The 17,364-nt window shown below is 36.2% G+C and overlaps 1 protein-coding gene across 1 annotated transcript in view; it reads left to right on the top strand.

The window, feature by feature from the left end:
• Positions 1-17,364, top strand: part of LOC115217359 (transmembrane protein 135-like) — a 631,865-nt gene that overhangs the window by 47,027 nt on the left and 567,474 nt on the right. The window contains exon 2 of the mRNA XM_029787031.2: positions 5,637-5,764. Coding sequence (XP_029642891.1) covers positions 5,637-5,764 — 128 coding nt within the window. The remainder of the gene's footprint in view (positions 1-5,636; positions 5,765-17,364) is intronic.

Here is a 17,364-nt window from a genome sequence, read left to right as displayed (position 1 = left end):
TTTCATTCTTCGCTTTTGTTCATCTCTTTTATTCTTTCTTTCTTTCATTCTCCCTTCCTTTTCTTTGCTTCTTTCTTTGTCTCTTTCTTTTCTTTTCTCTTTTTTCCTTCTATTTCTCTTTAACCATTCTCCCATCTTTATCTCACCACCTTCATTTCTCTCTCATCCTCTTCTTTCCCCTCTCCTTCCTACTTACCATCAATTATCTCCTTCCTTCTCTCCTTTACTCTCTTCCACTTCACTATCCATCCTTACTCTCTCTTCTCTTTCTCCTCTGTCCCACACTCCCTACACTTTAACTCTTCATATTTCCCCACCATTCCTTGGCACTGACTGCCTTCTTCCCTTCCCCTTACTCTTCCTTATGCTTCCTCTCCTACTCTTGTAGGAAGGGTATTGGAAGAGTCAATCATAAAAATACCAAAAGTAATGTCTCATTACAGAGGTAGTGGTAGTGGTGGTGGTAATGGGTGGCTGGTTATTGATCCATTTCGACTGATGAGTGATTAATTGATTGATTGACAGTTGTTGTTGTAAAACTGAAGAATGAAGCACCAATGCCATCACAACCATTACTACTGGTTCTCTCTACCGCTATCGTTGGCATCATAAAATCCAAGACAGTAATTATTATATGGAAGTTTGCACTTTTGACTCCATTACCCTAAACTTTCTTGTTACACATGCAATGTGTCGCCTTCATTGGGGAATATTACATTTTGTTTTCTTCATCTTCCCCTCTTGCCCCTTCACTTCCTTTTCTTTCTAGCCTTTCCTGCTCCTCTAGTCCATCTATTTCTTCTCTGGTCCATCTACTTCTCAGCACCATCTACTTGTCCTTTCTTCTTCTCTGACTGACAAGCTAATAAAGAAGCCTCTATATGGTCACTTGACCTACCAGAATTAACAGCTAAATTTCTTTCAATGATACTCTACCAGCTTATAAAAGTGATTGATATGTTGGGCAATCTAGCCAGAGATACATTGTAAGATGGGAAGGTCAAATATACAATATTTTTTTGCCATTAGTCTGCTTCATTAGCACATACTTGGGCCTAAACGAGAATAACAACAACAATGTGCCAATAAGGAAATTTGTATGTGGGCATTCAGCCTACTAGGAATAACAGTCGAGTCCCCCTCAGATTCATTTTGTCATATTAAAAAGAGAGAACACCTTTGATGTCTGAATATCAGACAAGATGGTCACAGCTGGAATGTCTTTGATTATAGGTTTGCTTGATCATGGCTGATTTAGGGGCTGAAAAACAATAATCTTGTTTATTTGTCTATCTCTTTCACTTTCTTTGTTTGTCTCTCTTTCTCTGTCTTTCTCACTCTTCCTATTTGTTTAGTAAATTCTGAAGAATCAATGAAGAATTGCTGTTGCCTCTATTGCTATCTCAAAATGCAAGAAAATAATTATGGCATAGAAGTTTGCTCTTTAACTCAGCATCCCTGAATCTTTCTTCTAACGCATGCAGTGTATTTGCCATTTCTTTCCAAAACATTCCTTTATTTCTCTTTTCTCACACACACACACACACTCTCTCTCTCTCTCTCTCCCTTACTTACTCTCTCTTTCTTCCAGCTACAGCTTCTGTTATTGCTTCATCTTATTGTCCTCCTCTTCTCCCATCTCTTTTCCTTTCTCTCTCTTTCAATTATCTTGTTGTTTTTTCAGATAACAATTTCTAACATTCTTTTCTCCTCCCCCTCCTCCTCTCTTCTTCCCTTCAGCTAGAGCATCTATCAGCCTTTCTTTCCCACCATCGCTTACTCATTTAATTTCTTATTCAATCTTGTCTTACTTCTTTCCTAGAAACTTGTTTCTTCCAATTTCTTCATTGCATTCTTCTTCTGACTCTGCTTTTCCTTTGGTTTAGGATTTTTTTCTATTTTACCTTATTCTCCAATTCTATCATCCTTTACACACCCCTATATCTCTCTCTCTCTCTCTTGTCCACTCCAAATTCTCATTCACTTCCACTATTTCTTTGAAACTAGTGCTTTTAAAACGTTTTTCATCCTTCACCTTGCACCTCCCCACAACACTTCTCTTTTTTTTCCCTTACAACCTTTTCTAGATTTTTCTTTGTCTCACTCACTCTCCTCTTCTTCATAGGAAACATTGAAGCATTCTCTTTCTTTTTCTTTCTCTCACATTTCCTTCTTATTCCTTTCATACACACTTCCTATGAAATTGCATTCTCTCTCTTTCCTTTTCCTCTCTATTCCCTCTTTCTCTTCCCCCTCCCCCTCTCTCCTCAAGGTTATTTCTCGAGTCATGTTATTATTAACGAAATTTCTTGATTAGTTTCAGTTTTTTTCTACAACAATTCTGAGAGACTGTTGACAAACAAAAATTTAAAAAAATAAAAATTTGTTTGCCCATAGACACAGGTATGACTCTCTGGTTAAGAAGTTCACTTTGCAACTATGTAGTTTTGGGTTCAACCCCACTGTGTTGCACCTGAGACATGCGTGTCTTCTACTATTGCCCCGGGCCGATCAATGCCTTGTGGATGAATTTGGCTGACAGGAAGTGTGTAGAATCCTGTCTCACACACACACACACACATCCATGTGTGTATGTGTGTGTATTAATAATAATAATCCTATTATAGGCACAAGGTCTGAAATTTTAGGGAAGAGAGCTAGTTGATTACTTTGATCCCAGTGATCAACTGGCACTTATTTTATCAACCCTGAAATGATAGAAGATAAAGTTATCCTCAGCAGAATTTGAACTCAGAAGCTAAAGCCGGAAGAAATGCTGTAAAGAATTTTGTCTATCATGCTAACAATTCTGCCATCTCATCATCCTCATCTTCATCATCCTCATCTTCATCATTATCATCTTCATCATTATCATCTTCATCATCATTTAACGTCCATTTTTCCATGCTGGCATGTGTTTGGACAGTTTGCAAAGAACAAACCAGCTAAAGTGCTTCATCAGGTTCTATGTCTATTTTGACATGGTTTCTACAGTTGGATGCCCATCCTAACACCAACCTCTTAACAGAATGTACTGGGTGCTTTTTATGTGGCATCAGCACTGGTAAAGTCACAAAGTGCCTGCAAGATATCATCACCTTAATAATAATCCTTTCTACTATAGGAACAAGGCCTGAAATTTTGTGGGAGGAGTATAATCAATTACATTGATCCCAGTGCTCGAATGGCACTTTTTTCATCAACTTCGAAAGGATGAAAGACAAAATCAGTCTTGGTGGGATATGAACTCGGAATGTAAAGAAGGGTGAAATGCCACTAAGCATTTTTCTGGTGTGCTAAAGATTCTGCCAGCTCACTGCCTTAATAATAATAACAGCTTCACCCTAGCTGTCTCTTCAAAACTATAGGTGCATGCTCTGAGCTGCCCATTTCCTTGGACCATACTCTCTATTCTTCCCCACCTTTCATCCAATTTTCTGGGATGCAACTGTTTCCTCTCCACTCTCATTCTTTTTTTCCAACTAACTTGAGAAAGTTGATAAGGACTTTCAATCTTGTCCAACCACACAACCTCTTTCATCAAGGCTACCAGACAGAAATTACAAAATTCTTGCTCTTCCCAGGCAAAGAAAGAAAGCAGGATGATCTTCAAGAAGAACTCAGCTGATAACTAGATTCCTCCTGCATACAGTACCAGCTGTCCAATGTAACTCCCCAAGTCAGTTGGTGAGTCCATGAAGAAGAGATTTATTGCCCTGCACACATTTCAGACAGGCTCAGCTGATGGTACTTCTGCTCTGTAGAGCTTATTGAACCAGCACAGTAGTACTGCTAGACCAAACAATTGTGCTTTACGCCATCATAAATCACCAATTGTTTAAGGTAGAGAGATACAATCAATTGAATTGAAACCTCAATGCAGAGCTAGTGCTTGTTTTTATCACTTGCTTTATCAACTACTCAGTCATCTTGCTCAGAAGGAAGAAAAGCTATTTTGAAATATCAAAATTTGGGAATAGTGAAGAGATGAGGCAAAACACACAGTGACATTAAAGTCTGACTGGTCATTATTTCTGGCTCATCAATTAATTCTGTTTTACCTTCGCATTTCTTCCACTTTATATTAAAGTCCACACTTTTCAGTCATGCACATAGATGTGATTGACTACTTACTCCAGTCCTTGAGTCACTCTATGCGATATTGGAAGCCTGTGGCCACTAAATGCACCTATGCATACACATTCGCATTCATATATATGTATGTATATATATATATATATATATATATATATATATATATATATTATATATATATATATATATATATATATATATATATACATATGTACATGTATGTGTGTGTGAGTGTGTTTAGCTAGCTAGCTATATATACAACATACATATGCAACCACATTTACACTATAAACACACTTCCACAGACACACACACTGACATTCACATATACACATATAAGTGTAATATGAGTGGAATGGTATATATATATATATATATATATATTATATATACTGGCTTGAGAAAGCTAGTGACAGGCAGTGGAATTTGATTTGGAATGCAAAGAAATGGAACAGATATACTCAAGCAGTTCCACCAATCTACCACCCTGAAGTGGTATTTTTTTAATCCACCCTGAAAGAATGCAAAGTTGATCTCAAGTTGAACTCAGAATGTAAAGTACCAGACCCAATACTCTTAGGTGCTTTTATCCAATGCATTGGGTGACTTAGCCAATTTTCTACCTCTATAATCCTTCATTGATTGCACTAACTATAAAAATGTTTCATATTGTCATTAACCCTATAGCATTCAGATCTTTCTGTCAAATGTCATGCCTATTTATGCACATTGAGAAGACAAGTCAAGTTACATAAAATATGAGAAGACACATCAAGCTAAGTAAAATTGTGGTTGTTCTTGCATATAGGCATGTCCCCTGAATCCTTCTCCAGCTGAGCATTCCTAATCTTGCAGGCTTATGGGGCTGGTGTCATGTAAAAAAGCACCCGTAACAGTGCCATGTAAACACACCTGTGCCAGTGCTGTGTAAAAATCACCCCAGTACACTCTGTAAAGTGGTTAGCATTGGGAAAGGCATGCAGCCACAGAAACCATCGCAAAACAGACATGAAGCCTGGATAGCTCCTCAGCTGGCCATATCCTGTTAAACTGTCCAACCCATGCCAGTTTGGAAAATGGACATTAAATGATGATGATGTTGATTGATTTGAATTAGTCATTCATTACCTTGTATCTTTGAGATGTCAATACATGATTGTTAATTTTCAGAATAATATTGTAGGGCAAGTACAAGAGGCCATATCTGGCCAGTTTGAAAATAGAACAGATAAATTATTTTGGCTAGATATGGTCAGTTTAAATGTTAAATGTTTAAGTAGCTGATTTTTGTAAAATCAAACCTCAGTATATAGCTGGTACTTATTTTGTCATTCATCTTACCAACTACAAGAATGAAAAGCCTATTTGAACTCAGGATAGTAGAGAAAGAACACTAAATATAAGTACTTCAATCTGTTATGCCTGTATATATGACCTTATGTTATCTTTATTGTTTTGCATGTTAGAAGCAAACATTTATTCTATTTGCACCTATTGTTTTCTGTTGATGTTTCTGTGTCTAATATGAATACACTTATCAGTTTGCAGCCATTGTCAGAAAACGAGGACTAGAATACTACAAGAAGCAACTCATTCCAGAAATCTTACACTCTTCACTCTTCTTATCAACAAATGCTTATAGTTATGTGGCATTCTTCTGCCTGTGGCGGTAAGTTCATACTTTAGTTAGCATATATTTCTTTCATCTTCATAATCTGCCTTGTTATGATTCTCCATTATCATCACTGTCTTCTGGTCTAAACAAAAAAAAAAAAACGTGGGGAGGGTGGGGTTGGCTAATAAAATGCCTGAGTACTGCTCCTCTTCAAGAATGATTAGAAACATGATTACAAAATTAAAAAAACAAATTCCTTATTGGTATTAATGTCAGAGAAATACATTCAATATGTCAATGAATGATAATGATAATATAGTCGTCATTGTTTTGTCCACAGATCAACTTTAGCATTAAGCACACCTATGTCTTAAGGCATTGTAGGGTAGGTGTGACTGCTGAATGTATTTTTCTTTTTCCAGACTATATAGCTCTGTTATGCATTTTTTCTAAAGACTATCGGGTGTCATTTGAAGGAGATTTAATTACAATTTCTCGGAAAGTTTGTGTGACTGCACAGAGGCTAAATTATTGATTCATGAAGATCAAAAAATGAAGTTCTTTGTTTTTCTTTCTTATTTTTTTTTTACACTGAGATATGATTAACAGATACATAGATGATAATAGTGTTTGACTGATTGTGACATATTTTGTTTATGATATTGGAGGAAAAGCAATGCTCATAATCCTTAACAAGACTTCTTAGACTAGTGGGAGAGAGAGAGAGAGAGAAAGGTATCCTCAAATTGGAGATATGCCTGAATGCTTGCAACAAACAAAGTAAACCCCAATTAAGGCACCAAAGAACTAGGTAAAGGTGTTAAACTGGGCAGTGGATTAAGTCTACGACTTTAGTATACTATGGCTATATTTGAACTCAGAATGGAAAGAACTTGAAAAAATACTACAAAGCATCCTATCTAGTGCCTTAACAATCCCATCAGCCCACTGCTCTATGTTGATATCTTATTCATCAACCTCTGTATGATAAAAGGCAAAGCTGACTTTAGTAGGATTTGGTCTTAGACTGCAAGGAGCTGAAATAAATTCCACAAGGCATTTTGTCCAATGCTCTACCATTTCAGGTAATTTGCCCCCTAATTATGTAATATTGGTTTTGAATTTTAGCACAAGGCCAGAGGTTTTGGGAGGCAGTAAGTTGATAACATTGACCCCAATATTCAACTGATAATCATTTTATCAACCCTGGAAGGATGAAAGCTAAAGTTGATCCCAGCGGAATTTGAACTCTGAATGTGAAGACAGATTCTGCCTGCTTGCTGCCTTAACTGTTATAGCAATAATAATGTTTATTTCTAACATAGAAACTAGACCTCAAATGTAATGGGAGGGTATAATGAAATATATTGATTCAGTACTTAATTTTATCAAAACCAGAAGAATGAAAGGCAGAGTATAACCTTTGCAGAATTTGAACTCAGAGCTTAACAAAATACTGCCAGGCTTTTTGTCCACTATTCTACTGTTTCTGCATCCCCTATTCCCTAGTGGGATTTCTTGCACGAGGCCACAAATTTTAGAGTGTCAACTAGTCCAGTGTTTCATTGCTATCTATTTTATCAACCTCAGAACAATAAGAGAAAATTAACCTCAGCAGAATTTGAACTCAGAACATAAAGATACGTAACTAAATATCACAAAGTATTTATCATATTACTCTAAGGATTCTGCTCATCCACCACCTTCTGCTAAGAAAAAAAAAAAAAAAAAGAAATGAATACCCATAGTTACTTTGAAATTCTTCAAATGTCAGTTTGTCTTAATGGCTGTTAAAAGCTAGTAATGTCCATTTTTCATTAAAGCTTACTTCCAGCTGCAAAAACAGTTTACTCAAATGTCTGTTTTCATTTTTGGAACCTCCAATCTGTGTATTTAGTTCTTCAAGTCAAACTGTTGGCATGTAAACACACAGTTCTTACCTCCACCCTGCTATTCCTTTCTCAAGTTGTTCTTCGTCTTCCTGCTTCTTTTGCTGATTCTGGTGTTGTTATTGATGCTCTGGTTTTTACTTTTTTTTTTTCATTTTTCCTTTATTTTTTGTATTTTTTTAATATATATTTCTATTTTCCTTTTTGTTCTTTTTATATTTTCATTTTTTTTCTTCATTCTCTTCATTTACTTCTATTTCATTTTCATCTTTCATTTTCTTCAGTTTTTTTTTTTTTTTGTTTTATTTTATCACTTTCTTCTTTCTCCATTATTGTGTAGCCTAAAGGCAGCCTGATTAAGCAGACTTTGACATGTAAGTAGTCAGTCAAAAACCCAGATTTGATCCACAGATGCACTGTCCGACACACCATATATTTGCCTGGTTAAGGATTACACTGCATGCTTCAACATACAGTGGTTTAACTTTTTTACTCCCATTGTCCAGTTTCTTTCCTTTTTCTTGTTGTTAATGTCTCATCCTAGTCTAGTCCTTATTAAGAAGGCCTTAAATCAAAGACATTTCAGACCATTGGTTTTCATACACTTTATTTCAGACTATATTGTCCAGTGAATCCCTTTTTTGTATTTTATATCAGTAGCGTATGATTTTAGGGGGATTTAGCTGCTACTTCTAGCTATTTGAGTGATCTTCAAGCGGCTCTCTTGTTAGCTTGTGATTTCTGCTGGTGTCCATACCAAGAATGTGTGATGTCAACACCTTTGTGTGTGTGTTTGCTTTCCTTTGTTTTAACATTGTGTGATTGCTGTAGATGAGTATCATCGTCATACAGGCAGTATCGTCCATTTCCAATATGCTGCAAAAACATGTCTGTCTGTGGGGAAATCTTATGTTGCTTGGAAACAGGTGAGGGTTAATGACTGGAAGGGCATTTGGCCATAGAAACTCTGTCCCAATTAACTTCATTTGTCCCATGTAAATATGAAAAATTGTGTATTAAAATGATGATGATATACCTAGCTGTAAATATGTAGCTACCAAATGTGAACTCAGTACAACATTGGGTTGAGGAGACCCTTTAGTTTGGTCAAAGATACGATTGAATGTACCCAGGACTTACTGTAAAGTATATATGTTAGCATCAGTTGCTAATCGCAACATCAATGCCTATTCTGGAACTGTTATTCCATATATTGCTGGTGGGGAGATGAGTCACTGCTATCTCTAGCAGTCGAGTATCCATCATTGACAAGACCAAGGAAGGTCTTAATCATGTGATCTGGAGGTGGTGGGAATTTATCTCCCTGCTAGTCATATAAACAAGAATGTATTTTGCACTGAAAGCCAATGTGAGAGTTCCTCGCATGGTGTCTACCAAAGTATAGTTTGTTCCAGGAAAACAGTTTCATTTAACTGTGGATAAATATTGTCATATTGTGAAGCTGTTGCTGTCAGGAAGGACATCTAGCTGTAGGAAGCAAGCTATAAAAATGAAGCAGATGAGTAAGGTATAGCCTTCCAACCTATCTAGGAAGGGTGTAGCTCAGACAGCATCAGCCTATTCAGCCTCTTCACCCCATACCAGTTTGGAAAGCAAATATAATATTGCTGCTGCTGCTGCTGTTGTGGTGGTGGTGGTGGTGGTGGTGGAGAATGTTTGCATGTCATTACCATAATTTGTTTTTGTTGTTTAGCTCCTGGCTGCTCCTTACTGAGCTGACTTATGATCATTTTGGCATTCCATTCCAGCCATGTCAATGCTGTCTTTTTTAGGGTATGTAGGACTAAATTATCTAGTGTGTTATGCCCTTGTTTAAGCTGGTAGAGTGCATAATTTCAGGTATATTTGGCTGTTATTTTTAGTAGGTCTAGCGACCACATTCGTTCATTGTTATTAACTCCTTATTGCTATGAGTTAATCACAGTGCTAGTGACAGAACCCTACAGGAAGATTTGGCTGCTATTTCTAGTAGGTCTAGTGACCATATATGTTCATTATTATTAACTCACCATTGCCATGAGTACATCACTGTGTGAGTGACAAAACCAAACACCCACTAGTTTAGCCTTTCTTGTTTATTTCTTTTCTGAATGTTTCAGCCTCTTGCTGGAATTGAACTCCTGTTTGCAGGACAGCTACTGCTTCCCATAACTGGCAACATATTGATTTTACAACTTTTGATATCGAAGTGAGGAATCACCAAAGTGTGTCAGCTGAATTGGTCAAGTGATCAGCATCCTCTGGCCTGGCTCACTGACCAGCTGGTTAATTCTGTTGTGGGGAGGAAGAAGCATCTGCTGTCAGTTAACTATTCCGCTTTTCACTACTGCCACGCTAGATTGGGAAGCTACTGCAACGGAAACTGGTCATTGTGCAAGAGTGGTAGCGGGAATGGGAGAGCATTAGTTTCGCAGTCTTGGACGCTCTTGTTAGTGGTGAACAGTGTGACTAACATTCAGTGAGAAGTTAATTTTAGAATTAGAACTTCACATAGTCACCAAACACTGAAACAGCCAACCTGTTGTTTCACAGGTGAAAGAGTAGCCACAAATTTATTTCATTACTCTCTCTCTCTCCCTCTCTCCCTCTCTCTCCCTTTCTCTCTCCAGTCCTCACCACCTCTCTTGCAACAGTTACTGCAGTTTTCTTAAATTACTCTGCATTTCCTTTTCTCTGCTCATAAATATTCTACAATATATTTCTGCACATGATTACACACTTATCTACTGTTGTTAAATATATGCCTACATATGTATGTTTACATGCATACACAAGAGAGTGAGAAAGAGAGAGAGAGAGAGTGTGTGTGTGTGTGTGTGTGTGTAAAGACATTGCAAGCACTTTTTTAAAAATTTACACATAATATGGATATGTATTTTGATACTGATGTACATCAAAAATTTGTTCACAAAAGTTTTCTTTTAAATAAATTTCTCTCTCTTTCTTTGTCTTTATCAATCTGTCTGTCTGTCTTTCAGTTTTCCATGCATCTGTCATTGCTTGCATGTATGTGTGTCTACTTTTGTGTGAGCATATATATGTATTTAACATACATACATTCACTGACATGTATCCTATCCCTTCCTTTTGTTTAGAAAATATCTTATCATCATGTATACTCCCTCTTATTATTATTATAGATATGGGCTTTAATAAGTCATTTACAACCCAGTCCACCTGGGTTGTAAATAGGTACTCAACCAATATAAAGTAGCAGTGAAATTGAGAAACTAACGATTGAGTTCAACTCTTCTTGTACTTTCAGCTTGGAAAGTTATCGACTCCAAGTCTGGCTTGTTCTAGGTACAATACACAAAGACGAAATCTTTATTAGTGTCTCGGTTAAGGTTATAAGAGCTTGGTAGTACTTACCGTTTGGAACTCACTGAATTGCTTAGATGACATTTAGTACCCATACATCTTCTAATTTATTTCATATCTGACCATGTTGACAGCTGTGTGATCTTGCCAGAACCACCTCTTGATTGGTAACTGCAAGATAGATTTGCATCTTATTTGCCAATTCTTTTTTTTCGAATTCAGTTGTCTTTCCAATATAGCATCTGTAGTTCTGGGTGGCAGCGCTAAGCAGTGATGTGTATAAATGCAATGTTATTACCAGTTCAAATATGCTTGGGGTATATTCGAACCAATAAGAAAGCCATTCATTGTGTTAAGTCACAAAGAAAATTTCTCATTGTAGACAAATGGTATGCATACACCAAATTAGCTTGCAATGCCACCTACCCAGACAGTGAGATGTAAACATTTTGGAGTGGTTATCTCCTTTTCAGATGCAGAAACCAAACTGGGTGCACTGGGAGCTGATAAGGGAGGTTGTCTCTGTTATGATATTCCTGTCATTGTACAGTGACAGGTAGTGCTAATCAGCAGCTCATCTTAAACAAATTATAAGGTTTTGACACTAAGCAGTGTGTATAAATACAAAGTTATTACCATTTCAAATATGCTTGGAGCATATTCAAAACTGTAAACAAACCATTCATTGTGTTTTATCATGGAGAAATTTTCTCGTAGACAAATGGTGTAAATACCCCTAAAAGTAGCTGCCAATTAGCACTACCAGTCATTGTATGATGATGGGAATATTGTAAGAGAAATAATCTCTCTTATCAGCTTGCAGTGCACCCTGTTCAGTTTCTGTAACTGAAAAGCAGATAACCATTCTAAAATGAATAGATGGTGCTGCAATCTGTCTACAGCGAGAAATTTTCTCCATGACAAAACATAGTGAATGGCTTTTTTGCAGGTTCAAATATACCCCAAGTATATTTGAACTGGCAATAACCTTGGATCCATATTTCTCTGATTTGGTATATCTTGAATAATGTTTGCTGTGACATTTTTGTTTTTTTGTACCACTTAATTGTTAAATAATTAGCTGCAGGACTGTGCATAAAATATTAATTCTTGCAGCAGTTAGAGACTGCAGACTGCCTCATGCATTTTGTCAATGCGTAACTCCATAGAATTGAGTTATAGAACACCTTTTAGTGGATTGACTTCCTTTAATTACAAAAGACTGGATTTATACAATGTTTATGAAAATTTTTGTAATTTATAAGTTCAAACAAGGAGGAAAACAACCAGCCATAAATTGACATTTTTATTGGATAGTTTAAGATTAAATTGGGATTTCTGTAATTACTCTACTATGTTACTCAATGTGGGATAATATCTTTCTGCACAAGCAAGTCATCCTGATGCTTCCATCATCACAATGCCTAAAATTGAAAAGTGGACCGACAAATGGTTATGTGGTTAAGAAGTTTGCTTTCCAACCACGTGGTGGCACCTTGGGCAAGTATCTTCTACTAGCCTTGGGCTGAGTGGATTTGGTTGATAGAAACTAAAAGAAATGCATCTCGTGTGTGTGTGTGCGTGTGTATGGAGTGGATGGCAGTTATTGTCTCCTTGCCATGACATAGCATGATAGTTATAAACAAGTATTTCTGTCATGCAAGCAGTATCTTTCATTTCCATTCTTCTGTGAAAACATATCTGGTTAGGGGGGAAATATTACCTTACTTGGAAACAACTGAGAGTTGATAACATGAAGGGCACCCAACCATAAAAAATCTGCCTCAACAAATTCTCTCCAACCCTTACATGCATAGAAAAGTGGAATTCGACAATGATGATATTGATGATGGACCTTCAAACTTTGTCTTCTGTTCTTTTTTTTCTTTTTTTTTTATTTACTTCCCCCACAAAACACACCGAGGATCAAAGAAAGAGAGAAATTACTGAAACCTAGATTAAGAACATTTATTTCCAGTTCTGGTGTCAGGACACACACAACCAACATAAATCACTGGAAAGCTATCCAACCATGAAAATAATCTCAGGCTAAGCCTAAGCAGTAGTTCTCAACCAACTTTTACCTCTGGACCTCTTTGATTCCTATTTAACTCAGGTGGACCCTCATAGCCATTCAATGTTTAAAAAATCCTGTTATTTTTTGTTTTCATAAATAAATATGTTAGGGATGTTAAAATATTTTGTGTTTTATAAAAGCATCCAGCCCACTCTGTGAACTGGTTGACATTTGGAAGGGCATCCGGCTGTAAAAACCTATTTCTTTACTACCCACAAGGGGCTAAACATAGAGGGGACAAAGAAGGACAGACAAATGGATTAAGCTGATTATATCGACCCCAGTGTGTAACTGGTACTTATTTAATCGACCCCGAAAGGATGAAAGGCAAAGTCGACCTCGGCGGAATTTGAACTCAGAACGTAGCGGCAGACGAAATAATACTAAGCATTTCGCCTGGCATGCTAATGTTTCTGCCAGCTCACTGCCTGACCTCACCATGCAGCATCACGTAGTGGCTTGTGCTAGGATAAGCATCCAGCCAGTAAAATAACCATGCCAAAACAAACACAGAAGCATGGTGCAGGTTCCCACCTGGCCAGCTCCTATGAAACCATCCAAACCATACCAGCATGGAAGGAGGATGTTAAACAATGATGATAACAAGAAGTATAACCAGTTTATTGCATATAAATTTTAACAAAATCTTATATGGACCCGCTTGAGAACCACTGACTTAAAACTTAAGGGGAAAACCTGAAATCTCCATAAATATGTCAATGGATTCAACACATTGCACTTTTGATGATCCGGTGAGAGCTAAAGTGTCAAAGTATATGCAAGGCTTCTGCATTGAAATACTTTCGTACCAGACAAGTGTGATGTAAGGGAGTAATGGTGTGAAATGATGATGATGGTGGTGGGGGATAATATTGATATTAATGATGATTATAACTGTGTATGTGTATGTATGCATGTGTATATGTGTGTATGTGTATATATGTGTGTATGTGTGTTTGTATGTGTATATATATGTGTATGTGTGTATATATATATATGTGTGTATATATATATATATGTACGTGTATATATATATATATGTTGTGTGTGTATATATACATACATATATATATATATATATATATGTGTGTTTGTGTATACATGCATACATATGCGTATGTGTATATATATATATATATCCATTTGTGTGTGTGTGTATGTATATATATGTGTTTGTGTATACATGCATACATATGTGTGTATATGTATATATATATATATATATAATATATATATATATATATATATATCCATTTGCATGCATGTGTGTGTGTGTGTGTGTGTGTGTGTACATACATATATGAATGTCTCCTTGCTGTTAGTAATGTGTCAATAAGTTTTACTTTTTTATTTTTAGCTTAGTGAGTTGCAACTCATTATTATAAGCATCTTGTTTTGGAAGACAGAACTCTCTTTTTCTTTTTTTTTCTTTTGCCTAAAGTTATAGAATCAAATAGTATACAACAAATAGAAAATTATTTAATATGAAGAATTGATAAAAGAGTTCATAGTGAAAAGGAAAAAAAAGAGAGAGAAAGAAAAAGAAAGGAAAAGATTCTTGAAATGTGTGAATAAATTTGAAGAACTTTCTGAGGCAGAACTGTGAAAATTGTTTTTCATAACAGAACTACCTAGCAAATATTTTTATATGATTTTGTTTTGGTTAAAAAAAATACATAAATAAATAAATAAATAACTAAATAAATAAATATATATATAAACAAATAGATAAATAAAATGAAAAAGAATAAAATAAATATAAAGAAAACCTAAAAGAACATAAAGCTGAATAAATAAGATGATTGGATATTGAAATACGAAGTGACAATAACACCTTAAAGATGCAAAACTTTAAATACGCACTACTCACTCTCTCTCTCTGTCTTTCTCTCTCTCACTTTCTCTCTCTCTCTTTCTCTCTCTCTCTCTCTCATGCACACACACACACATGTATAACTGTAGAATAAATACAATTTTATTTTTATTATTTATTTTACTCAGTGTACATGTTTGTATATAAATATTCAAGTTGTGTACTATAATGTATGCTTATATACAAGTACATCTGTGTGTGTGTTTGTGTGTGAATGCTTTTGTGCTGTGCATGCATGTTTCAATGTGTTTATATTTGAACGATGATGCTTCTACTGGTCTGTGAATGTTTATGTATGTGATATGTGTGTGAGTAGACATGTATTTGTGTGTGTATGTGTGTGTGAATGATTATGTTTTAACAGTTTTGTTATCACCAGAGTTTTTATGTGTGTATCTTTCTATGTCAGTGTGTGTGTGTGTGTATTTATATGATTGTGGTCTTTATATTGGATATATATGTGTAAATATTCCTGCAGATTGGATATTGAAAGAAAATCTGTAAATAAGGAAAACAAAATAAGTGAACACACACACACACACAGTGGCTAACCATTGAGACTCACATATATTGTTTTATTATAAAGAAAATGGTTGATGATGATAAAGAATTTATAACACAAATATAGCTATAGATATCAACATTATTGCTTTGTTCAGCTCAGTTGATATACTGGGTTAAATTCAGTTGTGAGTGATGCTGTTGAAGTGTTATTAACTCTAAAAACAACCAAAACATTTCCTCAGTACCTGTCTGTATGTCTCTCTGCCTGCCTGCCTGTCTCTCTCTGTCTCTCTCTCTTGCTCATCCACATGTATGAGGTTAAGGAGTTTGCATTGCAGTCATGTTATTTTTGACATTCATGTGGTACCTCGAGTAAGTGGCTTCTACTATAACCTTGGATTGAACAATGCCTAGCAATTGAAATTTGATAGATCGGAACTGTACTGAAGCTTCATTTTGTGTGTGTGTCTGTGTGTGATTGTTTGATTCTGTGTATTTTCATACTGGTTTCAAATTTTGGCTTGAGGCCGACAATTTCAGGAGCAGGGTTTAAGTTGATTACATCAACCCAGGTGTTCAACGGGTACTTATTTTACTGACTCCAAAAGGATGAAAGGCAAAGTTGACCTCAATGAAATTTGAACTTAGAATGTAGAGAGTGACGAAATACCGCTAAGTTTATATCCATTGTAAACAAAGTTCAGTACTTTAATGGTTTGTGTAAAGTCTAGGTGCAGGCATGGCTGTGTGGTAAGAAGCTTGACACTTTGGTCAATTGTCTTCTACTATAGCCTCTGGCTGACCAAAGCTTTGTGAGTGGATTTGTAGTCAGAAACCGAAAGTCTGTATGTATGTATGTATGTATGTATATATCTGTGTGTGTGTCTTTGTCAGTATTTGTCCCCCACCACTGCTTGATAACCAGTGTTGGTGTGTTTATGTTCCCATAACTTAGCAGGATCAATAAAATAAATACTAGGCTTAAAAGAGACCAAAAAATAAGTACTAACCTTAAAAAAATAACACCAGAAGTCAATTTGTTTGACTATAACCCTTCAAGGCACTGCTCTGACATGGCCACAGTCAAATGATGGAAACAAGTAAAAGCTAAAAGATAAAGAAAATACTTTACCTGTAAGAACAAGAGTTGGTACCAGAAATGGTATCTAGTCATATGATACTGTCTAAACAGATCTCAGCCAACAAAAATGGATATAAAAGTGTTAGAGATGCTGGCAGAATCATTACTGTGGTGAACAAAATATTGAGCAGAATTCCTTCCAGCTGTTGACATTCTGAATTCAAATACTGCTGAGGTCAATTTTGCCTTTCATACTTTCAGGGTCATTAAAATAAAGTACCATTCAAGTACGAAAGTGGATGTAATCAACAACCCCATCATCATCATTATATAATGTCTGTTGTCCAAGCTGGCATGGGTTGGAAACTGTGACCAGAGCTGGCAAGCTGAGAAGCTGCACCAGACTCCAGTCTGATTTGGCATGGTTTCTATGGCTGGATGGCCTTCCTAACACCAACCACTTTGCAGAGTGTGCTGGGTGCTTTTATGTGGCACTGTATGGGCACTTTTACATGACACTGCATGGGTGCTTTTACATGTTGCTACAAAGGGACTTTTATGTGGCACTGCAAGAGTGCTTTTACATGACACCACATGGGCACTTTATCATGGCACCGGCATGAGTACATTACCCCACCAGGAGGATCAGTCTTTACACTTCTGCTGCATGTTCCAGAATTAGAAAGGATGGATTATGATGATGATATCAGACTCAGTCAAGTGATTTAATGGTTTTAAACAAATTTTGTGAGACAAAATTTTAAATAGTATTTATATTATTAGTTAGGTCTGTCCTCATCTTCCACTTGCTGTGCCTTATGTTACACTTCATTCATTTGTAGGTTATAAAATGTACCTCCAATACTTATGGCCTAGATTTTAAGCCAG

Source organism: Octopus sinensis, linkage group LG1 (genome assembly GCF_006345805.1).
Source record: "Octopus sinensis linkage group LG1, ASM634580v1, whole genome shotgun sequence".
In the NCBI taxonomy this organism is placed as follows: Eukaryota; Metazoa; Mollusca; class Cephalopoda; order Octopoda; family Octopodidae; genus Octopus; species Octopus sinensis.
Note: the sequence above shows the minus strand (reverse complement) of the source record. Positions and strands in the feature narration are given on the sequence as shown.